The sequence below is a fragment of the Salminus brasiliensis genome, chromosome 1 (genome assembly GCF_030463535.1).
Source record: "Salminus brasiliensis chromosome 1, fSalBra1.hap2, whole genome shotgun sequence".
NCBI lineage: Eukaryota > Metazoa > Chordata > Actinopteri > Characiformes > Bryconidae > Salminus > Salminus brasiliensis.
Window position 1 is genome coordinate 58,621,610 of NC_132878.1, and position 26,461 is coordinate 58,648,070.

General features: G+C 41.3%; 1 protein-coding gene and 1 pseudogene across 2 annotated transcripts in view; both read left to right on the top strand.

Annotated features, from left to right (window-relative positions):
- The first annotated feature begins 274 nt into the window (after positions 1-274).
- LOC140577058 (echinoderm microtubule-associated protein-like 1) lies at positions 275-4,025 on the top strand (annotated as a pseudogene).
- A 3,049-nt stretch (positions 4,026-7,074) lies between these two features.
- Positions 7,075-26,461, top strand: part of evlb (Enah/Vasp-like b) — a 56,409-nt gene continuing 37,022 nt past the window's right edge. The window contains exon 1 of one of the 2 annotated variants that reach the window (XM_072683453.1): positions 7,075-7,453. In XM_072683453.1, the coding sequence (XP_072539554.1) occupies positions 7,449-7,453 (5 nt within the window). In that variant the 5' untranslated portion in view covers positions 7,075-7,448. Of the gene's footprint in view, positions 7,454-23,495; positions 23,928-26,461 lie in introns of those variants that run through there. The other variant, XM_072683446.1, reaches the window with a different exon arrangement.

Genomic DNA, 26,461 nt, shown 5'->3' on the forward strand with positions numbered 1-26,461 from the left:
GTACTCCTTGATGCACACATATCTCACATGTCATTGTCCAGTACATGCATGTACACCCCCCCCCCCCAAATTCCCCAACAATCTTGGCTGAGCACTTGAGATGGCTTAACAGATCCAGTAATCTGGGAGCAGTGACATCACCCACCTCAAGATGTGTGTATGGGTGTCCCTGTGAATTAAGAAGGTCACAAGGGAGAAGAGTGTGCAAGAGTGTGGCCCGCTACACAGGACCTCCTTACACTCGCACACGCACGCCAAGGAGACCTTCTCTCACATGGAGGAAGGCATGGCAGTCTCAGAAGCTCAAATGGAGGAGCTGGTGGAGCACTCTGGATCCTTGGCTGCTGAAGCTGGAGGAGTACGGCTGAGAGAGCAATATCACAGGGATGCCCTTCTAGCACCTGAAGCAGACTTCATAGTAGGTCAGTGTGTGCTCCTTCCATACTTTTAATGATTGGGCTTAGTTTTCAGTTTGTGAAAGTATTTTTTAATGAGTTCACCAAATTGAATAGGTCTGGTGATAACAGGTGAGAAGAAAGAGCGATTACTGCCTAAACCAGTCATGTAGAATTTAGAAAAGCTTATTCCACAGTCTATATAACTATATAACTTTATAGAGAGAATATATAACTAGAGAATCTAAAATGCTTACTTTTAACACGTCCTCTACTGTTAAAATTTAAATGGAGAGATAAACTGACTTCTCTTGTGGATTCGCGCGCATGCTTATTTATTTCTTTATTTATTTAATTGATTAGTTCCCCTTTTCACCTGACCATACACATCCAAATGACACTAACAACAACAACAACAATAATAATAATAATAATAATAATAATAATGTGTAAATAGGACATGAACAAAATTATAAAAGAAGAACAAATTAAATGTCAAATAATCATCTTTTGACTATCACATTTTAATCATATTAATATTCATATTTTGTAGTACATTACTTTTCCAGTTTTTATCATCTGTTACATCCTCTTGAGATGCTGTGTCCTCATATGGGGACATTACATTTCTGCTTCTCTGCACCATGACGTTAAATGTGAATGAATTTTTTTAAACTTTGACCCTTTGGCCTCATATGAGTTCCTGTTCAAAGACTAAGTGTATTGTTTATACTTGTTAGGTCCTACTAATCCCAAACCCTTAAATGCACACCAAGCAAAAGTCCAAGTCTCAGGAGGATATATAACATTTTCTAACAAAATAATACCAGAAAAGTCACATTTGTATTGTATAGCTTTGCAATTTGACATAGGAGCTTATTGTTTAATATTAGAAGTTAATGCTGTATAATTCCTATTACATATATTTTGCTTTTTGAAAGCATAAAATGTTTGGATGTGGATGTATTTTAGCCCTCACTTTATTTGAACATGTCACCTTAACCATTACCTAAAGCGTGCAAAATATTAACAAACTCTGGTGAATCAAATAAATCATTATTTATTATTTAGTATGGTTATGGTAGGAATTTGGACCAAGGTTGAGAGATTTTGTTGAATGTAAGTTAACTGCAGGTTAGGCAAGTCTTCAAGCTTTTGTCCATTGTATTGGTCTGATAGAAAATATAACTTCATCTAGTGAAATAATTTGAGGGATCACCATCTAGGACAAGTCCATTTCTGTGGCTCTGTGAATATTACATAAGTGAAGTGAACACACAGGGAAGTCAGCACTGTTTTGTATTTCTGCTCCAGCAGGATGCGGTCTTGCTAATTCCCTTTTACCGCCTTGGGATTAGGCGCTATTTTAATCCCAATCTCCATATGGGTTCTCTGGAGGTAGCACGGGCCTGCGGTTGGATTTAGTGACATTGGTGGAAGAGAGGAAGCAGCAGACTCAAATAGTTACCTCTGTGAAACTATATTCCATTATGTTAACATGTTAATAATGCTGTCTGCCAGCTGTGACCGAGAGAACATCATAGCCAAAGCAAGCATAGAGTATCTCAGACTCTAGAATGCTCTACATTGGTAGGCTGTCTCAAACACAGTGAATTTGTATGTTTAATAGGTTGTAATAAGAGTTATACCTGTGTTAGCGGCATTGTTTGTCCCTCTATTGGGAGTCTGATGGGAGTGTGATGGTGGTGATTGCAACATTTACATGTCCAGTTGTGTAATCATCTGTAATAGCTCCTTTACATCTCCTTGAAATCCAGATGTTTTGATGTTGGCTACATGGCAACTGAGAAATATTGCACTACAGAACACTACAGAAGCTGGACTCTTGAAAATGTGAAATTTTAGATCTCTTCTAAACATGCTGGGAAAGATGGCTAAGTGTCATGGGAAGTGTCATTTTTCTCTGTGTATTACAGACGACCATGCCTCAGCTCACAGTAACATGGAGGTGGCAGACCGGCTCACGTACCTGGAGCAACGCATTCAGATGCAAGAGGATGAGATCCAGCTGTTGAAGATGGCGCTAGCAGACGTTCTCAAGAGACTCAACATCTCGGAGGAACAGACTGCAGCACTCGCCAAGAGAGGGTCTGTTAAAGGTACCCCCCACACACAAACACACATTTCTTGAGAACGTCTGTCCTCCTTGGTCCAGTGTATAAAGATCATACACTGGAGATTGTATTGCAATCATAGGCCATTTAGAAAACACCTGATCTAGATGATCTGACTCTGATGTGGAACTTTGCTCATTTTCCCCAGCAGCCAGGCCTGTCTCTCTGGCCCTGTCTTCCAGATCAACCAGCAACGCTGCTTCTTCACTGAGGAAGAGCTCCAGCTCCACGCTGCCCTCTGCCACATCCTCTAGGTACTACAGCACGTAACCTGACAGCAAAAGCTGCACTGTGTTGACGTGTGTTGATTCGTTAACTGAAGTGAGTTGTTCATCTTTCTTGTCAGAAGCCCGGCAAGCAGTGTGAAAGACAGTCCGAGTGGTCCTCCTGGCAGACGCACTCCAGCACCTACAACCACAACCACAACCACTTATAAGAAGCAGCAAGACAGGTCAGGCTGCTTCCAATAACAGAAGATGTACATCAGTAGATTACAAATGGACTTTTTTTTTACATAGATATGGAAAAGGAGTGACTGTTAATCTACTGCATTCAAAACGTGAGCATCATGCTTTGCTATTGGTATTATTTGTTTACCTGCATCTTGTAGCAAACCAAAGGAGGCCAGTGTCAGCGTTGTAGGTAAGAAAAGCATTATATTGCATCATTATTATGTTGTGTTTTCCTGTGTCCTATACTTTTTTTTCACAGACTTTACTATTGCTGCTAATGCTAAAACCTGTCATCATTGGTCTTATGTTTTGTTTAGGAACCCGACGTGTGACTCACTGCAAAGGTAGGAGTCATGCCACCTTGCGTTGTGTCTAAAGTTAGTCATTAGTTTTAGTAATAAGAAACAACATAGAAATACAATTTAAACATACTTCAAAGTTAAACTAAAAAAATATTATTCTTATTATGTATGCCTCTCTGTTGACATCTATTCTAAATACACTACTCCTAATCCTTGTTCCTCACTCCAACCCCCATCGTCCCCATCTTCATGCACCCCCTTCACTTAGTGACTATGCAGATTTTTCTGAGCCCCCTTCCAAGAAGGACTGGGTCTACTAAGATGGCAGTGGACACAGCTATGCAGCCGAGCGCGTATCCGCCTGCCAGTGGGCCACCTCTGGATAAAGTAGCCCTGGAGAAGACTAAAGCAGGAGCAGGAAAGAGCCCTACTGTCATGGACCCCCGGAAACAGAGGAGCCCATGCCAAAGCCCTTTCTCTCCCACCAACACGCCCACCTACAAGAACCCAATTAAATCACCCAGCCAGTACTTCCAGATCTGCTACTAAATGCTGAAGACCATTAGTGCATACGCTAGTGGAAGCAGCATGGTTTACTACTGGTAATGAGCCACAAATGAGTTGTTTGCTGGTTGTTTAGTGAGTGATGTGTAATTGTTATGCAGATTCCGGTGGATGAAAGTCAGCAGAATTTCTATTTTTGGCGAAAAGACACATCAATGTGTACCCATCTTTCTCTAATTTGACACATCATCAACTGTTTTCCTCATATCTTTGCTTGTCTTTTATCAGTGTGCTTCTGCTTTATTGGCATGTCTGTAAAAAAAAAAGTACTTTTCCATAAAAAGGTTGTATGGCTCTGTTTGCAGTTTCACAGCATTCATATCACTACAATACAATTACAACGCTAATGCATTCTCCTTACTATGCAGCACATAAAGCAAGGGTAGAATTTACTAAGTCCTGTTCTATTTGCAGTACTTCTCTGTATGGGATGTAAAGTAGCTGAAGGCATTTATAAGAATGGGTTTTCTCAAATATTTAGACATATAGTGTACATTCACTGAGTAGCTTTTATTTGAAGCAGTCCAGTACGCATAGACAGGGCTCAGTCAAAACCAACAGGGGTAGTGCAAGACGAACTGCACAACTCTGCAAAGACTAAAGCCAACCAATGCAGTTCACATATGGACGTGTGTGAATTAAAATAAAAAACAGCTGCAAGTCTGAATGATTACTGGAAAGTCAAAGCCACTACAAAGCCATGGTGGAAATGAAACTGGACTTGACCAATGCTAAATGGGAGAGCGTACGTGTAGTTGCCTTGGACACCACTGTGCATTCCCCCTTACCACCTCCACCCAAATTTATAAATGTGTTAATTGAAACTGTCCATAGCTATACTAACTTATCATTGCATGAGACACAGTGACCACACTCAGAAGCTGCATATTAAACAAGACACTGCTGTACTTACCTTACCACACTACCTAATGCACTTCTGATGACTATGCAGTATGTTCACATACTTATTCGTATGGTAGCATAAGGTTTGAGATGCCAACATGTCCTTTTCTCCTTTATTTGACCGTTTACTAGTGTTTACTTATGTACGTTTACTTACTATAGATATACTATGTAGTTGTTTAATACCATTGTTACTATAACTCCATGTTCTTGCCATTCATTTCTCTAAATTGAATAAGACACAGTACTCACAGTACTACTTTTACTATATCATAAGTATAGTTTCTCTAAATTTCCACCCTCAGCAGATTTGACTGGAACTCTTCTGTCCCTGTCTTACTACCCCCCTTCACATCACTCAGCTCTTCCAATACATTACTTTGTTAGTGAGTATACCTGTGACATGGCAGGCACATTGTGTCACCACATATTGCAGACTGCCACCTGCTGGTCCGACCCTGCTTCTAAATAGGCCCGCAATTGGAAACAGAGGTACTACTGCACACAAGAGTATTTAGCCTAATATGCTAAACAAAATGTGCATTATTGTTATAAACCAAACTCAGATCAGTCTGTTTACAGTGATTCCCAACATCAACATTACAACATCGACTGATTCTGTTTCCTCTCAGACACAGTAATCTGTTTACACCCTTTCCAGTTCCGGTATGTCAGCCCACACTTCACCTCCTCACTCTTATAGCTACATAACTTCCATAGTGGATACAGAATAACTCATAGTATGTACTTAATAACCAGTCTTACTCGGAATAACTAAATAATAAGCAGTGGATTTATGAGGATTGATTAAACATGGCAATAATCAGAAAGCAACTGTCCAGTCCCTTCTGCTTTTTTTTTTTTCTTCCAATTTAACCATTGTCAAATCTGCCCACTAAGGCAAGACACTCACTTTTAGTAGCATCACACTGGGGGAGAGGGGGGCATCCAACCCAATCATAGAGGGTGAGGTCAATTTTGATCTCCTAGACTTCCAACCACACTGAAGTAACTAGTATATAGGCCGACGGCCTTCTCTGTTATTCAGTGTGAGCAGCTGTGTACATTTCCTAATTTTAGCATACTGCATAAGGGAGAAATATTCAAACTGAAAGAAAACATGTGTGTGTGTGTGTGTGTGTGTGTTTAAAGGTGTCCTAGAATGAAAAACCTTGGCATGGCTCAATAGCGTTCCGTACATGACACTGACAGACCCTGAACCTCCCTTGTGAGCTAAAACCTAAAGCTAAAAGCAGGAAGTCGAGCAGGTAGTGCTAGGCTGTAAGCTAACCCTCTCCACCGATAACAAACTGGACATCCACAGACTAAAGCTAACCACACATCAGAAGGGGAACTTAAAAGCCCTGTCTGAGGAGGCCGAACCCGGGTGAGCGAGCAGTTGCTAGGCTAAAAGCTAAGAACAACAACACTATCTGTTTAGATTCAAGTTCACCGATCAGCCATAACATTAATAGGTGAAGTAAAAAGTGTCTTCATCTACAGTGGCATAACAATGGGTGGGCTATATTAGGCAGCAAGTGAACAGTCCGTTTTTGAAGGTGAAGGTTAAAAGCAGGAAAAATGGGCAAGCATAAGGATCTAGGACACTCTGAGAAAAAACTAATTGTGATGGCTAGACGACTGGGACAGAGCATCTCCAAAAAATTAGGCATCAGGTGGAACGGTGACATGGTCATGGGCAACAAAGGCTCATCAACGTGATCCATGGAGGCCCCACCTCACAACTTACAGCTAACGTCTTGGTGCTAGATACCACAGGGCGATTTCAGAGGTCTTGTGGAGTCCATGCCTCGACTTGGAGCTTAGATCTGCTGTGGTGGCACAAGGTTGACCTACTCAATGTTAGGCAATGTTAGCCCCCAAAAAAGCCATAGACTAAGCATTTACTACTGTGTACTACTACTAGCCTACTTCTACTAACTCTGGAACATGCCTGTTCAATCCAATAAAGACACGATGGGGAAGGAGTTGGACTGGTTCTGCAGCGAGGACCATCAACTTGTGAGCACTGGTCTAAGATCAGGCCTCATCACCCTGTTCAGTGCTATAGAAAAGGCATAAACCACTCCTAGAATAGCAGTGTTATTCTGAGAAGTGTGACCAATATGGGTCATGGACGCGCCTGTTCTGAGGAGGGGATTAATGGATGCTTTAGTAATTAATTCTCTTGTTTTGGGGAGAAATGCAAGGTCACACAGGATCGACGGTTCGTGGTGTATGTTTGTGGAGACGCTGCTGGGGGCGCCACTGGGCCTCCACCCCATCTCTCTCTCTCTCTCTCGCGCGCGCGCTCTCTGTCTCTTTCTCTCTCGCTCACCCAGTGGAAACATGGCCCCTCAGCAGCAGCAGCAGCAGCAGCCCCCCGTCTCTGTGCCGAAGCGTCTCAGACACACACAGGGGACACGGTCGATGTGAGATGGAAGTGAGGAGGGCGGACAGTACAGGCCAGAGCTGTTTCACACTTGAACGAGAGCGAGCGGACTGTTGTGTCGCGTCGTCTTTGCCTTCCCCCCTCCCCAGCATCTGCAGCTCCAGCATCCCAGGCAGTGTGTGAGCTGTCGGGGCAGCAGCGGAGAGCCGAGTGTCGCAGGGAGAGCAGAGAGGCGGTGAGCTGGAGGAGAACAGAGCAGCGGAAGAGGCAGGAAAGACCGCAGCAGCGTTTGGCGCAGAGGAGCGATGAGGTAAGAGAACGCTGGAGCAGCAGCACGCGCCGCTCCTGGAGCCTCGTGCACAATGCGCTGCTGCACGGGAGGCTGCGAGGGTTATGAGATGCAGCTCATAATAGGATTATCTGACCGCATCTGTCTCACAGCCTCGCTTTTTTTCAGTTTGGTCATCTAGTGAAAAAAAAAAAGCAGCTCGATTAAAGCAGCGCTGTGTGTGTGTGTGTACGCGCGCGCCTGCTTGCTTTGGTCTGACCGGTGTCTCGGCTACCTGCTGCGGGCCTGAGGCGGGGCAGCGGCTCAGTCACCGGCCTGTGCAGGAGGCGGGAGGATGGGTCATTGAGGGGATGTTTGGCCTCTTACGGTCACACGGACGCGGTTATGAACGTTTAACGGTCACGAGACGTGGAAAAGGGCAGGACAACGCACGTACGCGGACGCGCACGCAGGGCCCAGCGGAGGGCGTGGTCTGGGTAGAACGGCGCTGTTGTCATAGAAACGAGACGGCACGTGCGTAACATGGTGATTTCAGCTTTCATTGATGGGAAGAGCTGAGAGAGGTGAGGAGGGGGGGGGGGTTGAGGGTTGCAATAAATTCACACACAGTAAATACATTAATACATTATTAATATATAATAAAATATAATACACTAATAATTAATACTACATTAATAAGGCTGTTTGATTTCAGGTTATGGTTTTATAGCGTTATTGAATTTTTTTTAGCAACATTGCTATCAGAAGGCGGCTGTATGCAAATAAGCCTTGTAACCAATCAGAGTGTTTCATTGCTGTGCACTGCGAGCCCTTTGACCAATCACAGTGTCAGATGAATGTTGGTAGTCGGTTAATGTAGCTCATGAACAGAACTAAGCCAGGTACAGTTAGCCCAGCAGGTCTGCTGTCCCAGGGCAGGTATGAAGTATAATATAGTTAACATAAAAATACAAGGAAAAGTTGAATCACAAAGCATATAGGATAGGAAAAGTACTTCTAGAATACATAGAGAAACAGTTCTGTACAAACAGCAGAATATACAGAGTATACAATCAGATCACCAATATTTTACGGATTTAACTCGTACACAACATTATATCACTGAGGCAATTAATATACACACAACGTGGACACACTTCACCCACTCTGCTGAGGCCCAAAAATACAGCCCTGTTGGCTCTGGTGGGTCAGGCAGACAGTACCAGTACAGTACATTTTAATCACATTTTAATGTCTGCATTTTGTTTATTGGAATGTAAAAATATTGCCATTGGCCAACAATTCCTTTATCAGTTCGCTCCTATAGGTGAAGGAGCAAGGACAATACCCTAAAATAGAGTCACAGTATACGTCTTTTGTCCATATTGTGCTGCTCTACATATAAATCCTAATTTCTTTTGCCTCTGTACTGCGTTTCCTCTTTCGCTCCTTTAGTTCCCTGCATGGTCAATAAGTTATATGAATCCCAGATTGAATTTTGTGTTGTATAGATTCAGAGAAGTGGTCATTTTGTTTATGATGAAAGTGTTTAGGTCCAGTCACTTAAACTGTCTATCATATTGCCAGGTTGCTGTATCTTTTTGATTCTAATTCCAAGGGAATAAACATAATTTTAATAATAATAGCAGCTACAGACAGTCAGAGTCTTCTGTTTGAAGGCTGAATAGCTTTTATATTGGTGTGAAAAAATCTTCTGAAATGCTCAGCAGACAGATCTGCATGACCTCAGAACACTGTGACGTTTACATCCCCCTACACTCACCTCTGCAGCGCTTTCAGTTCACCTCCAGCGCCAGTTACAGCAGGTCTCTTCTGAGTGCCACGCTGAGACCAATTGGTGCTGGCAGATCCTGTAACAGGCGGTGTGAAGACTCTCTGCTCCCCCCAAGGTCAGGGACAGTGGCTGCCAAGTCTGCCTGCCGTCGCTGTCCAGCAGGCCAGTCTGCACACAGTGGCAGGCCTAATGCAATGGCTGCAGTTACAGGGCTCATAGACATTCATCTAAAACCTAAACACTGTTTATCTGGGCAGAATTGCAGCTTTTGGGGACAGCAGCATATATTTATTCATAGTGTTTATTTTAGATAACGTAGATAGTAATTACTGACATTTAAGTTTAAAAACTTAAAAATGTATAACCCAAGTAATAAGATAAATGGCTAATACAGGTTATAAACATAAATAAAATAATAATATAAATAAAAATAAGAATGCAGATTTTTGTATATTATGTATTTACACCCATCTGTTCATTTGCTTCATTTGTCTTTATATGATAAATGCATCTTTCATTTACATGTATGCAACCGGTGTCTGTCACAGGTTGAGAGACTTGTTTATGTTTGTGTGTGTCAGAGTGTGGTTTGTGTGTCACCAGTGGTCTACATATATCTGACCTGTCTGCATGGGCTGTATCAATAACCCCATTTATGAATGCAGACTGGCCTGGTACGCTCTGGCAAATTACTAGGTCGGGGACATTTAGAAGACGGGTGTTATGTTTCTATAAAGATCCACTTGACAGTTTATCAGGGCAAGAGCTTATATCAGAGGAAAATATCAGTTGTTCCAGATAGATAATATCTATATGATATTAGATAATCTAGATAATATCTAGATAATAACCATTATATGATATATTTGTTATTGTCCTTTACTAAATTACAAAGTTACTGCAATAAGAACAATGCCAATTTACTTATAAGATATGTTTCTGATGATCAGTATGTTATGTGTTAGAGATATCCTAATTATATATTATATATAATTAAATATAATTATTATACATGTATGACTAGATAGGTCATTTAAAAATAGCAGAGGAGCTTATACGGTATTGTGCATCCCAGACCACCCATTTATTTCATTTTTCATTTCTAGTCAAAACAGCCAATATAAAATCAGCTTTAGAAATCTAACAGACATCTAATAGAAAAAGACACAGAAACCTCAACAATTCCACAGTCCATCCTTTACCTTCATCACAGCTTTAATTCTTTTCAGCAGGCTCACTTTCAGTTCTTCTGCTGAGTCATTTTTCTACACCTGCAAAGTTCAAGCTTAGATGTTGGAGCACTGTCTAAATAATCCCTAACACATTCAATGATATTGAGGTCTGGGGTGGTCAGACTATTGTTTTGAGAACAGCAGCAGTGTGCTTGGCAAATGTTGCTTTTTTAAGTAAGCTTCTTCATGTTCTCTACACCTTTTCAGACCCAGTGTCGTCTTCTTACAGTCAAAAGATGAACACAAACACCTGTGGATGTTTTCAGATCTGAAGGAAGAGAGGAACTCTCTTTAAGATAAAAGCTGTGAGAAGCTTCAAATATTTCATCTTCTCCATAAAATCTACTGATAAAGGAATTAAAAATGTAACATCTGATTTGACTGGGAATTAAATGACTGGCTTAAATAACTCATATAAGTATAAATAAATTATAATATCATTTATTTATGTAGACTTATAAATAACTGAAATAACTGATGGTCTCTGACTGTGCTGTAGGGAGTTTATAAACTTGCAAGTTTGCAATAAGTACTATGTAATTAACATCCAAATGCCTAGATAACTATGTTTTTTCACAAAAGTTAATAAATGAATAACCCTGGAAGATTTAACAATATGCTTGCAGCCCCGTTATGGGTTGACCAGTGCTTGAACACAGGTGTGTGAATATTTACAGGGTATGGCTTGTGCTAGACAGTAAGAAATAATAAATGGAATAACAGCACTATGTTTAAATGAAGGAACTCTTTAGACAGCTATCATCCTATAAAGCGCTGATGCCGTACAGTTGGCAATTAGAACAATAATATGTGTTTCAAAATGAACATATAAATGTGTAAATACATTTGATTAGATGGAAGAATTGGCTTACTGTGGTTGGTTTGAAGGGCTGGATTGGAATCTGAGGTAGCATCGCTCTGCAGTTTTCATGCACCAGAGTTAGGCACCCCTGATGTAGACCAGCCTAATCTGTGACTGTGGTATTGTTTTGGTTGGCCTAGAGGTGTTGAGTGAATGTGTTAACCCAATGATTCTGTCATAAGTATGCTTCCTGCTGCTAATCTGGGATTATACTTTATTTGTGTCATTTTTTTTAGAGATTTTATGCCTGCGTGTGTGTGTGTGGGTAAGATCATCCGGTTGTTTGGGTACACGTAGGCACATATAAGGTTGTAAAAGGCACTATTTTGATGCAAATTAGTTAATTCAACTCTTTCACATAATGGTTTTTATGTTCAAGTATGTCAGGGCGGTTTAGTTTTCTTTCCCTTCTTCCCACATCAGGAAAAAAGCCTACGGTTATGAAAGGTAATGTTTACAAGGTACTTAACACTTTCCTAATGATTCCACTTCAACAGGACATCTAAGAAAGTCTAGCAGCATTAACAGCATTCAAATTTTATTGACCTCATTTAAAACCAGTGGGGCCCGCACTACAATTAAGTGTTCTGATTTCGCTTAGCTGTAGAGCAAACAGTTACAAAGCTATTTTAATTCCTCTCAGACTAGCTGACTCAGACACCCTTTTTAGTCCCCTAGTACTTCCACCTCTTCAGTGACTGTTGAATCTGTCAGATTGGGCTCCAGTGCGGTATATAGGGCAGACATGTACAGTGGCATGCCATAGTTTGAGCATCCCTGGTCAAAACATCTGTCATTGTGAATAGCTAAGTGAGTAAAAGATGACCTGATTTCTAAAAGGCATGAAGCTAAAAGTTTAAACATTTTTTAAATATTTTAGATGACTTTTATATTTTCACTTTTTACTGTTTTAAAATAGAGGAGTATAGATGGAAGTCTTCTAGTCCTGTGAAATTATTGAGCTGTCATTCTATCCTCATTCTATCCTTTATAGGTCTATCCTCAGATTTACAATGTTGTAATGTGGGGGAATTGTGATGTTCATGAAAAAAATCTCCTGCTTGAACCTTTTGAGGTAGTCCAGTGTGGATTCTGAGGAGTTTTCAGGATCATTATCCTTTTGTAAAAGCCTTCCTTTTTTCATCTATAGCATTTTTACAGATGGTTTGATTTTTTATTATTTGCTGGTATTTAATAAAATACATTCTTCCCACTACACTGGCAGAACACTGATGCATCAGTGTCTCAGCAGTGAAACTGTATGTAGTTATACATTTACGTAGTATAGTGTATATAGTGTTATGTATGGTTACCGGTTAAACCAGGATTAGATTAATTGATGTAAGAAATAAAATTATTGTTTTGGAATATTCTTTTTATTAACATCATTTTATTTGGAGCAGTCCTCTTTGGATGGATCAGTGACAAAATGGCCCACTGAGACCGATCATATCACTGCTAAGGGCCTGAGTTATCCATGCCTAGTGCCAGGCCTCAGTTGGAGGGGTATAACACTGCAATGTGTCGAGCAATAGGGCTCCATCAATACCTCTGAGATGAGTTGGAAGCTGTTTGAGATCTAGAACTAACCAACTAACATCAGTACCTGACCTTACTATCATCTAGTGGACCATCTTGTGTAAAAGTGTATGTATAACATTAGGGGTGTGTGATATGTAATATGATATTATAATATCTTAATTGTTGTCTTAATGATGTGCGAGCAGACATTATCGAGTATGTCACCCACTTTGCGGAAACCATTTAATTCATATATTCACTGCGCCCGTTAGCCTGATAGGAAAGACTACTGCAAGAACACTAGCTAGCGTTCTGTCCAGGAATGATTAGAGTTAAAAACCGGAAAGTGTGACCCCTGCATACTTCTATAAGAAACAATGCAGTCACATAATTTGCAGTTTAAGTAAAATAGATCTTGAATATGTTAAGATGTTTAAACATACATAAAGTAAAATGATTAACTTAAAACCTTTGAAAATGACAAATAACATGAAATAATGTGAAAAAAGATACAAGTTTGTAATGTCAGTAACTCTTGCACTGTTGGTTTAGCTTTTTTGTTTTTTTACTTGAATGCTTCAGTTTTAAGTAAATAAATAAGTAGAACAATAAGAAGTGCAATGCAAGACTTTTACAAACACATATTGAAGGATGAAAAGTATCGGCTAATTATCGTTATTGGCAGAATCCCAGAAAATATTGAGATATCATTTTTGTCAATATTGCACATCCCTATACAATGAGATGCATCAGTGTCCCCGCATTCTCCATGTCCTTCTAATGCTGTTAATAATAATAGTACAGCATTGATAATACAGCAGCACACTAACTGTAGAATGCTTCCTTGATACTGCATTGATTGATGCTGTGGTCTGGAGACAGATGCACCTGAAAGAAGAGAAGGGGGCCTCAGATTAGAAATGGATAGAGGATTTTATTTCACAAAGGAAGTGAATAGGGGATTGCTTATTAATAGACTATAACATCTGTGGGATGCTAATGTGTATTTTGTTTCAAAACTCGCCACGCTCGCTCTGAAAGAAAGAGGTACATATCATTGCCTCAGATCTCCATATCATCTGCAATTCAAAGAGCAGGGCCAGTGCTCTTATTGTTGTTATTTCACCAGTTGGAAGACCTATGATGGGAGGAGTATTGTTGAGTGACCTCTTCCTGCCCAAGCCCTTTGGTCATAACCTGAATGGCACCATGTACAATAGGCAATTGAACTGCATGTCATTACAGGGATAGCTTTCACACAGTCGAGTATGCACAGGGCTCTACTGTTCTGAAATATCATTCAATGCGAAGGCACTAAAAGCACGCTGCCAATAGATCCACTTGAGTGCATATTGATCCTGGTTGGTGTGTATGGATCTCTCTGATGCTGCTTGCTTGGGTGGCCCACATTTGAGTTTGAAATAGAACTGCTCCTGCTGAATTCGGTCCTGTTGACCAGATGAGGCTTCAAAGACAAACAGGGTTCATACAGGTCCTGGAAAACCTGGAAAGTCATGGAAAATAAACTTGCTAAAATCCAGTCCTGAATAGTCCATGAAAAATAACTAAATATTGCAATGAGCTCCTGTCGTGTTTTTATATAATGATATAAAGCACAAACTTTTACAGTTGCATAATTTTTCACATGACCAATCACTGCCCGTATTTCATATGACCATGCACAGTTTTGGCCGTGGTATTATGAACATGCATTATGTTGTTAACTAGCTAGCCTGGACAGTCTTTCAGCTACTAGAGTGGACAAATTAAGGAAAAGGTTTTGGTCCTGGAATTTTGAATTTTTTGGTAATTGAAAAGTCGTGGAAAGTCCTTGAATTTGAAATTGTATGAACCCTGGACAAAGCAGTCCTCTCAGGAAAGTGTGGAGTGAGGAGGCCTCTGACTAAGTACAGCATGAAGTGCTAGTTCCCCTGCAGGTTCCTGCTGAGGAAATGAAAAGAAACAACAGCTGTCTGGTTCTGGAAGGGTCAGAGACTTGATCCGCTGGATTTGTATGATCTGTATGTTCAATATTACAGCAATTGTATTGAAGATAAATACAGATGAACTCATTGATTTGATTAGAGAAGGTCCAAGGTGAATTCCATATCGTCATAAGTATGTAAAGCAGTGCTTTGGCCTAAAATCAAGCTTACAGTTTTGTCTTGCCTCAAATGTTTTTGATTGACCAAAGCATGTTTGGCTTTTCCTCAACAGGCATTTGGTGTCTGGTCATAATTGAATTTTGCACTGTCCTTGTTGGCACTGTTTAACATTTAGCATTTTTGCCGCTAGACTCAACTGTATACCTCCATGATCTCCTCTTTCAGTTTAAGTTCTCTTGAAGTTCACTAGTTTTGGCAGGAATTGTGTCGATGTAACACATTGTATTCAGTGAAGCTTTGTGGCACAGCCGAATTGACCGCGAGTCTTGAAGTCTTTAGCTTCTTCAGACGCCAGAACTGGTTTGACAGTCCTTTTTCCTGTGTTTTATGGCAAATCTACTCAAAATATGTCCCACACAATTTTTATGTTCCAGGTTCCAGCATTATTAGCGATACCAGTTGTATTGTGTAACAAAGCGATGTAAGGTGTTTTTTGCGCTGTCCAAACATCATGGAAACACTCCCACAAATAGAAGTTGGCACTGTGTGTACTCTTACTGTTGATGTGCATTGTGGCCATCTTGGATTTTGAACACCCCGCCCCCCCCCCCCCCCCCCCCCCCGCCTTTTTCAAGTAATAAATTCTACTTGTACGAGCGTTCTAGTTGGACTTTCCTTCTTGGATTTCTATAAATCCGCTATCTCAGTACACATGGAACATGGCATAAGCTTCCTCTGTTGATTAGTTATGTCATTTACGTCATTCATGCAGAAGCAAACTTTAGACACCAAACTTATTTGGGCTGACCGTGAAACATTGGGGGCAAAATGACTCAGATTTGACTTTGTGGCTAAACCATTACTAAAAGACCTTAATAGCAGCTCTGTTTAGCTGACTGCAGTAAGACTAATGATGGACATGCAGAGTGAAATGTTTAGAAACCCAAACCAAGCTACACTGGAACAAATGGCTTGTATGTATCAAATGTATCAAAGTGTTTGTACACAAATGAAATACATCAACACTTTCGCTGCTTTTTGGCAATGCATTTCTTGATGTAACACATTTGATTCATTTGCAGCTGCTCGACACGTTTAAATCATGTAAATTCAAAGTGCCATTTTTGTCAGTGCAGCAAACCTACAATATGCTGTTACAGTGGAACGCTCTGGGTAGGCTTCCATTGCTTGTCCATCTAGGTGATAACTGGGTCAGTTAGAAGAACAGTGGTTCTGCCACTAAAGGGTTCTTGAAAACCTGCAGCGAGGGGTGGCTATTATAGCTTTCCTTTTAATCACAGCTCTGAAACAGGCCTTTTAAAGCTGTACAGGGTAGTAGAAAGGCAGGGATGGTAAAAGAGAAGGTGCAGGTGTAATTGTTTGGATTTTTATACTTGAGTAATTAAATAAAGTGCTCCAAATTACCTTTGTAAATGCTGTGTTTTACTAGACACTAGGTATTATAGCTCTGTATTCTTTACTCCAATGTGTGCTTTATGATCAGATTGCATTTTATTAGACACATTAAATCAGAAGAGGCATGTGCTGCTGTACCCTTTGTAGGGAAACTAGAGAAAATTGGTCTTTTGGTTGACCACATGTCCTCAGATTGTACTGAAACAAGTCTGCATGTGTGTGTGTTAATGGGCAGGGCACTATCCTGTCACTTATAGCTTCTCAATCCTTTTAGAGGATGAGCTGAGAGACAAGAAGGTGGACCACATGATCTTCCTCAGCTTCAATCAGTTTCTCTCTGTCTGTCTCCCTCTCTCACTCTGTTGCCTCCTTGCTATATGTCAGTATCCATGTGGATATGAAGAGTGGACAACATATTTACTGTCTACACTGACAGTTCTTTTACCCTCAGTCCTCCCCTCCCTCCTTCTCTTCCCCTCTTTCTCCTTCCCCCTACCCTCCCTGTTATTCTGTTCAGGAGCGCTTCTTCTCTCCTTCTTCTCTTTTGCGTCCCACTGGCCATGTATGAAGTGGATGAGTATGGGTAAGCTTCTCACTCTCTTTTTATGGTGGTAGGCTTGCTCAACTCTTTCAGGGGCTTTTACAATACACATGAGTTCAGTGTACACGGGTTAAATGCAGCCAGTGGTTGCAAAGGGAACAAATGTTATAGCAACATAATATCTATGTTATATATTTCCCCATGATTTTTCTCACTATATCTCCAAGTGTTTCCTCACTATATCCCCATACTTACCTCCCACTATATCCCCATACTTACCTCCCACTATTTCCCCATACTTACCTTCCACTATTTCCCCAGGATTTCCTCACTATTTCCCCATACTTACCTTCCTCTATTTCTCCATATTTACCTTCCACTATTTCCCCAGGATTTCCTCCCACTATTTCCCCAGGATTTCCTCACCATTTCCCCATACGTTCCTCACACTATTTCCCCAGGATTTCCTTACTATTTCCCCATACTTACCTTCCACTATTTCCCCAGGATTTCCTCACTATTTCCCCATACTTACCTTCCACTGTTTCCCCATACTTACCTTCCACTATTTCCCCAGAATTTCCTCACTATTTCCCCATACTTACCTTCCACTGTTTCCCCATACTTACCTTCCACTATTTCCCCATACTTACCTTCCACTATTTCCCCAGGATTTCCTTCCACTATTTCCCCAGGATTTCCTTACCATTTCCCCATACTTTCCTCACACAATTTCCCCATACTTTCCTCACACTATTTCCCCATACTTACCTTCCACTATTTCCCCAGGATTTCCTCACTATTTCCCCATACTTACCTTCCTCTATTTCTCCATATTTACCTTCCACTATTTCCCCAGGATTTCCTCCCACTATTTCCCCAGGATTTCCTCACCATTTCCCCATTTGTTCCTCACACTATTTCCCCAGGATTTCCTTACTATTTCCCCATACTTACCTTCCACTATTTCCCCAGGATTTCCTCACTATTTCCCCATACTTACCTTCCACTGTTTCCCCATACTTACCTTCCACTATTTCCCCATACTTACCTTCCACTGTTTCCCCATACTTACCTTCCACTATTTCCCCATACTTACCTTCCACTATTTCCCCAGGATTTCCTTCCACTATTTCCCCAGGATTTCCTTACCATTTCCCCATACTTTCCTCACACAATTTCCCCATACTTTCCTCACACTATTTCCCCATATTTTCCTCACACTATTTCCCCATACTTTCCTCACACTATTTCCCCATACTTTCCTCACACTATTTCCCCATACTTTTGCATACACTATTTCCCCAGGATTTCCTCACACTATTTCCCCATACTTTTGCTTACACTATTTTCCCAAGATTTCCTCACACTATTTCCCCATACTTTCATCCCACTACTTCCACTTTTTTTCTTCTAAGCATCTCTGTAGGAGTAGGAGTGTTAGATGTAATACGGGCTGGAATACATATGTTTTAGCTTTTCTTAAAGTGGCTTAATGAAGTGATGACAGCATGCCCCTCCTACAGTGCATCTGTTCTGTATTCTGTTTACACTGAAAGGCTCTTCTGTAAAGCTTAATAGCAGTTGTACACTCCACAACATAATCTTAAAAAGATGCTCATTATAACAATGTGGTTGCATCAAGTTGAAAACACTCTCTCGGGAGAATGCTAGCATATTTTCTTTTAACTGCCTTTTGACAATGTAGCCCAGTGACTGTAGAAAACACTGTCTTCTAAAAGTGAAGGATCCACAGGTCTAGCATCTCTGCTGGCTCATTGAAGTATGATGTGTATCTCTACCCATCCCCATATGTTTTAGTGATAGTCTTTCATCTCATTTTCCTTCTCTAAACTGTCTTTCCATCTCCAGTGTCTAATTCCAACAGTTAGTTTCCCCTGTGATAATACTGGCACATTTTTATTCCCCCCAAAAATCAGTTTTCAGCATTCTGCTCTGTCGTAAGAAGGACTTAAGCTCAGGAATGGTGTGATTGACGCACCCTTTTTCTATTTATTAAATGAAGTAGCTGAGTTGTACGGAAACACACTGCACTTTTACTGCTGAGACATTTACAAGACACTTACCAGACAAACTGGATATCCAGGGATAAAATACGCTTTGCTTCAACACTAGGAGCTCAGTGAAGGCGGCCTAAGACATGCTTGGCCTAAGGCAGGTCTACCAAATGAGTAGGCACATCTGGCTCTACTGGCTCTGGTCTCTAATGTACAGACTCTGGTTGCAAATTTGACAGCATAGCAATGACAGCATAGAACCATGTGTACATGTTTTTTACAGTCATTGATGTAGCCTTCGCTGAAATCACACCCCTTATCCTTAAATGCATACATACACCAGGTAGCAACCAGTGACTGAATTCTTCCCCATTGGCAGCATTTTTTCCCATAAAATGACAAAATAAATAAAAGAAATAGATTTAATAATAAATATATTAAAGATTGCAAATTTCTGCACTCTAATGTAAATGATGTCCTTCAATATAGTTTCATGTGAAATGGTTTATTGTACAGTGATGGTGATAGGAACCAGGCCTCAGTATGAACACAACACACATGATTTTTTGTTTTTGTATTTATATCTATTCAAAATAACCAATGATTTAAATATACCAGTTTTATATGTAATGATGAAAATGCAGAAATTGTGGTAACTGGAAAAAATAAAGGTGCTACAAAAGGTTCTTTGTGCGATGCAGTAGAAGAACCACTTTTGGTTCCATACAGAACCTTTTTTGTAACAGAGATGGACCCATTCGGGTGTTTTAATGGGCAAAACCCCAAACACAAAAATATGTGGAATAATGAAAATGTCAGGAAACCTGATTTAACTAAATATTCTACCAAGTAGAGTGATCAGATATTGTTAAAAAAACACGTTGTTGATGGCTACCTAAAGCATTGGGTGGAGGTGCAAATCGCTAGTGGACATTTAACCAAAAATAAAATTGAACCAATATTTTTGTTGTTTTTTTTTTGTTATTAAACATGTGTGTTGTCACTCATTCTGCCCCAGTTTACCAAAAAATTTTAAAGCCCAGTATTGTCATGACATTCATGTTCATGTTGAGTGTATGTGAACTTGTACCTAAAACTGTACATTCTAGAGCAATAAATACGTACCTTTTGGATAATATAGTAAAGAAAAGTAATGCATCTCGGTCTGGAAGGGTTAAAGTTAGACTTGGCTGATCCATAAGAAATAGTGGAGATCTGGTCAGATAAGTGACTGACTGCCGTAGTCACTCGTAATGCAGTGTGACCTTGGGGAAGCTGCACTGAACCTGAACAGAGATCAGCTTCAGAGACAGCTGTCAGCCCCCATCTCTCTCTCTCTCTCTCTCTCTCTCTCTCTCTCTCATTCGCTCACATTCTCTCTCTCTCTCTCTCTCTCTCTCTCTCTCTCTCTCTCTCTCTCTCTCTCTCTCTCTCTCGCTCTCTCTCTCTCTCTCTTTCATCTCTCTAGCTGGTTCATCATCCTTTCATTCTCAGCCAGTTTTCTCTACATTCTTCCATCTTCCTGCTCTACTTCATCCTCTTTCTCCCCTCTGCGTCATCCGTCTTTTCACACTCTCCCTCCTCCAGCAAAACTAAATTAGGTTTGATGGTTCTGCTTTTGCTTCGTTCATATGCTTATTTAATTACTTGTCTCTTCCTCAATCTGTTCATCTCTGCCTGCCCCCCTTACCTTCACTGTCAGTAGCACTTGCCCTGTGTCCTGTGCGACTGGGTGTGAGTCTAGCAGAAGCAGAAGGCCATGCCCTCCCATATTGTGCCAATGGCGGTTACAGTTACAGTAGACTGTGCCGTAGACAGTAGACTCTCCTGGTTGGGCTCAAATGGAGGTGTTCCCCTTTAAGGATTAGAATGCAATCTGCAGCCAGGCAGGAACCTGCTGGAGAGAGAGTGGTGGGGTTGGTGCTGGGGGGAGGGGCTGCTTGTACCTTTGTCTAAACAGCTTCCACTCCTCCATCTCTATACATCTAACTACCTGCCTGTCTGTTTGGATTGATGGATGACATAAATGCACTGTGTACAATTATGGGGTCATGTTTGCAAAGAATGTGTTCTATATAGTGCCCAATCTCGGGATTAGCTATGATGACATGATAAGGCAATGTATTATTGTATTATTTTTGCTCTTTATTTGATTTTATAATAGTTGACCAGCCAACTGGGGTTTCGTTTAATAATGTAAAAAGCTAGTTTGGCCCAATAATGCAACACTATGAATTGCTGCCATTTCTTGCTCCTGGGCTTTTCATACAGTGTGCGTTGAGCACCTACTAAAGGACACATTTTTTCTGGAGGAGCTATGAGATACAGATCCCTCACTGAAAGTGAAAGAAGCATGTGGACTGAAACTGTGTGAGCTTTAGATTAAACAAAAAAAAGCCTCATTAAATCCTTGCAAAGAAATCAGGATTGGTCATAATAATGATGATCAGTGCTTTCCCAGATCAGTGTCATTGTGTTTACAACCACTGGCTCCAAATTACACACGCATATGCTATTCTTTTTTTCCCTATGTAAAATGTTGTGTCATCCACCCTTACTGCAATTCACTTCTACCTATCCACTTTGCACTCTTTTGACATAAGTTACATGCCACTTTAGCTGGAAAAATATAACATCCATCCACCCATCTTCTTTTCCACATTTTCCTGTTCAGGGTCCTAGGAATTAAAAGGAATAATACAAAAAAAAAAACATAACATAACATTGATATAATTAAAAAAAGCCTGTTCTAGATTATGAGCCATGTGGAGTCACAATCTGTAACCTCTGCTTTCAGCTAATCTGGAGCTAGAATACGGCCCTTTTAGAATGTGTTCATGCATTAAATGAGCTCCTGTTAGAAATGTCATACACATGAGATTCCATTTCCAGCAATAAGTATAATTACCAAATGCATTTGTTGACCTGGTAATAATGTAAAAGAGGGGTGATTGAATGGACTGGAGTGCATTCCCTTGTTTCCCAGGATCTAATGTAATTCATGCTGTTTAATCAGTGTGAAGGCCTTCTGAGATAATCAGAAATACTTTATTAAGAAATACTTTATTAATCCCAGGAGGGACATTGCAGTTGTTGCAGTTGCAACTGTTTGTGTAAGAATAAAGACTTGATAAAATAAAATAAAATAAAATAAAAGACAAAAAGAGAAAGAATAAAAATGTACATGTTTATAAAGTATGTGAATATAATAAAGTGGCAAAGCTACTCATATTCTATTTATAGAGTTCCAGAAATGGTAGCTTTTGGCTAATAGGCATTCACTTTAATAATCATGGAAACTACAGAAAATGGTAGATCATTCATGACATGACGACACGGCATTAGCTTTTGCAGGTATCTTTTGTGATTGCACCAGAGAAAAATGACTTGGTAGGATTGTGTAAAGTTACATAAAGCTTCGTGATAGGATTACGCAACCTAGCGCAACACATCAGGAAATAATAGCAAATACAAGGCCCTAAAAAACAAGGAGCAGACAGGATCTGGCTATGTCAGACTGAGCTTGTGCTCTTCAGAAATGAATCACACATAATAACCATATCAAAAACATCCAGTTGTACGGGCTGGACTGTATCATCAGTATCTCTGTGCTACCCAAAGAGTGTATTGGATATCCTGTGGTCACAGTGTCATTAGAAGTGTTCATTTAAGTGTATGTGAATTTAGTGTGAAGACATATGTGTAGGGTCTAAACCTTCAAACATGTCAAGCAGCCACCAGAGCTTAAATGGTTGCGTCAAAGTAAAAGACACAGGTGTGGAGCGTAATAGTGTCCACTTCGCTGGAAAGGTGGGTGGTGATGGTGAGATTGAGGACTGGTTCTGCAGTTCCTCCTGTTGCTGTAGTTCTGCACTTCTGATCTTTAGCAGCCAAAGGACAGAGAGAGAGAGAGAGAGAGAGAGAGAGAGAGAGAGAGAGAGAGAGAGACCAAGAGAGAAACAGAGAGAGCAAAGAGGACTAGATGGAGAATGAGAGAGAGGGAAACCAAAGAAGGAATAGAGGGAGTAAAGGCGGGAGAAAGAGAGAGAGGGGAAGAAAGAGAGACCAAGAGAGCAATGGACTTATGGAGAATAGAAGAGAGAGAAGGAGGAAGGCAGATTGAATGAAGGAGAAAGAGAGCAAGAAAGCGAAAGGGCACAAGAGACTGAGAGAGGGAGAACCAATTAAGGAATAGACAGAAGGAGAAAGAGGGGAGAAAGAGAGACAGAGCAGGAGAGAGAGTGAGAGAGGAGGAGGAGCCAGCATCATTGGTGTTGGGGGGAGGGGGGCTTTTAGCCTATGGGGCTAGCAGACCATCTCTCTTGTCACAGCTGGAAAGGGAGGAGGAGGAGAGAAGGATAGAGGAAGGGAGGGATGGAGAGATGGAGGGTTGGGGGAGGGAGCTGGTAATCCACTAGATGAAACCAGAGAGAGGCAGAGAGGCAGTGTGAGGGTGATGCCTCATAGCGAGCATCATCATTTCATTCAACCGAGTAGAGCTCTCTTTCTCTCTCTCTCTCTCTCTCTCTCTCTCTTTCCACTGTGTCATTAATGTGCTCCTCCAGTGCGCTGCTCTTCGTCAGCTCTGATTAAGGAAGAGATTGCTCTCTTAATTTTTTCCCCTTTTCACCCGAGCCCTTCCAGGATCGTGGTTCAGACGGAGGCTAAGGGCAAGCACACGTGTGAGTGTGTGTGAGTCCTGTTTGTGATGGACGTTGGCCTTTCTGCAACTCCTGCGTTGGACAAGGTGGCTGAGATGCTGCTACACGTCCAGTTCCTGAACCGTTCACGTTAAACGCTACAAGGGGAGCGAGAGCGGAAGGGGGGGAGGGGATCCTACAACCCACCGAGCAAAAAAGCGAGTGAACGAGGCGGCCAAAGAGAAGAAGGAGGAGAACGAGGAAGGAGCAACCTGTTCCTCTCTGCTATGACCTGAAGCGATGGATATTAACCTCCAGTCTCACCGCTTCTACTTCCCCCAGATCTACTGTGATGCTGGCGCTCAGGTCACTGAGTATAAGATCAGGTAGGTTTTAGTGGCGGCTGCCAGCTGTCCTCTGTGGCTGCTCCGAGGTGTGGAGCGGAATGCTAATTGAGCGGCTTTTATGAGAACGAAGAGGTTTGCAGGATGCTTGATTTATGGTCTCTGCCAGAGCTCGCCAGGCTGCGGGTAGCGCCAGCACGGACAATTTTCTAATGCAATTGAAGTGCAGGACTGTGGCTCTTTTGTTCTCCCGGCGTCTCGCTCGGTCTTTCTCACCGTTAGTGAAGGTGATTCCTCAGAGGCCTCGTGAAGCTGCATCAGCAGTATTACAGTATTACAGCAGACGAAGACACTTGAGCAGAAGCTGTGTGACTGCTCAGTCTCCATTCAATAGTGCGGTCTGACGCTGCTGACCGAGTTTGGATCAGCACTTTGGGTTTTGAAGGAAGAGCATATTTAAAGTGAGGTAGTGATACATCAGACAGTGTTTTCTGCATTTCTGCAACAACCATGTAGGGAGAACTGCTGGAGGTGTGTTTAAGTGTATGGATGTCCAAAACACACTATAAGGACAAAAGTATTGAGACACCTGCTCATTTATTGTTTCTTCTGAAATTAAGGGTGTTAAAAAGAAGTTTATCCTGCTTTCGTTGGAGTGACTGTCTCTATTGTCCAGGGAAGGCTTTCTACTAGGTTATGGACTATTGCAGTAAGAATTTGACTGTATTAGGTGACAGTAAGTAAGTATTGCATGGAGCACCATCATCATTCCAGAGAACACAGTTCGAATACTCCACAGCTCAAAGCCCACACCTGGCATTAGGCATGGAGCCAATATTCATGTCCTGTTCTATTGACGGTACTTCTCTATAGGGACTAGACAAGAGTGTGTGCCCTTGACTTGTAACAATAGCGAGAAACCCTTTTTGCTGTTATATAGAACTGTTTATTTTGATAGATTCTATGTACAAAAGGTTTTCCAACATAGAGAAGAACTGTTTTAACCAGGCACAGAAACCATTTAAACTTCAGATGGTTCTTTGACTTATCATTGCCCTTAGCAAAAAACACACTCACCTAGGAAATACTCAGTCAGATCTTTTCTATTATTGTTTCAGTTTGAAAACACCAGCTGCATCCATTGTGTGCAGGGTTCATAATGCATAGGCCAATAGAAATGGTCCAAAATTATCTGGAAAACCTTACCTTTCTACCTTAGCATTTAGATTTAGCAATTTGAAGATTTGGTTCTGCTTCCACACCAAAACAATACCCATGTGGTGAGCTTTTATCACTTTTCAAGCAGCGAAACATCTGAGAGGTGATCAGATCCTGCTTCTCTCAGTTCTTTGTTGAATGGTGTGTTTATGGAGCCCAGTGGACTGGGCTCAGGGCCTAGCATTCTCAGTAACCCTGTCTTTTCATTGCCAACCTGACTTTATCTCTCCATTTCTCCACTCATCCATCGTTTCAGATTTCATCTTGTCCTCTAATCTCTTGCCTCTCGGCAGGACCCATCCATTTTTTCTCCCAATCGCATGATTAGAGCCGCTTTAAAGACCCGGGCCGGGTATTTTTTGGTCCTAATCAGATTTTATTGCTGTGATGGCTCAATCCTTCCTACTGGACTGTAGAAGAAAAAAAAATCTCAAGCCTGACCACTGGATTTTGAGTTTGGCACTGTTTCCTGCATGTTTCTCCAGAATGTGTTTGACTCCCGTCCACTGTGTGTTTTCTCTGGTTTGGGAGATAATCGTTGCATGTCTGTTTGACTTGGACGTAGAGCTGGTGGTTGTTCCTGCAGAGTAGGGATTGTATTACTGGCTTCAAATCCATGCCCTCTCCTGCAGGAATGAGGGCCAGAGAAGAGATTTGCTTTGCTATCCAGGGGAATATTTCACATATTGTTTTCAGTACAGAGCAGTTTCACCAACCCCACCGCACAGAGACCTGTTAAAAAAGGAGCAGTGTGGAAATTTACTGACTGAAAACGAAGCTGCTGTTAATGGCCCGTGAAGAGAAGCACCGTGTCTGCTTGGAATTTAGGTTATTGGATAGTTTCTCTTGTCATGTTGATAGGAATATCAATAATTCGTGGAGGGTCTGTTATGTCGGATTGTGTTCTTTTGGACTGTGCCTTTATGGGTAAACACCAGCAGCCCACTGCTCAGGGGCTTTTAGCAGTGTAGCTGGCTCACGCGTGCTGACCGTGGCTTGGCTGTTTGTGGTGTTGATTTGCTGGCTGTTTCCACTGCTCTGGGGCTCAGTGTGCTGGTGCTATTGAAGCGATAGTGCTGATCAGCTGGACTGAGAGGAACAGAGAGTTCATGACATCAGAATGAGGCTACAGACAGACACTGTGGCATACTGTACGATCAATAATGAGGTTATTAGTACAGAAGATGGGGGTTGAAATGAGAAATGGCGAGAGATGGACAGAACAAATAAAAGCCAGGGGTCAAAAGGGAGTAACGGGTGGAGGATGGGAGGCATACCTGGAGCTGTAGGGCTTCTGGACTAAATAGTGTTGAATTAATTGGACTGAAGATGTTTGCAACACATCCATGTGAATCAGA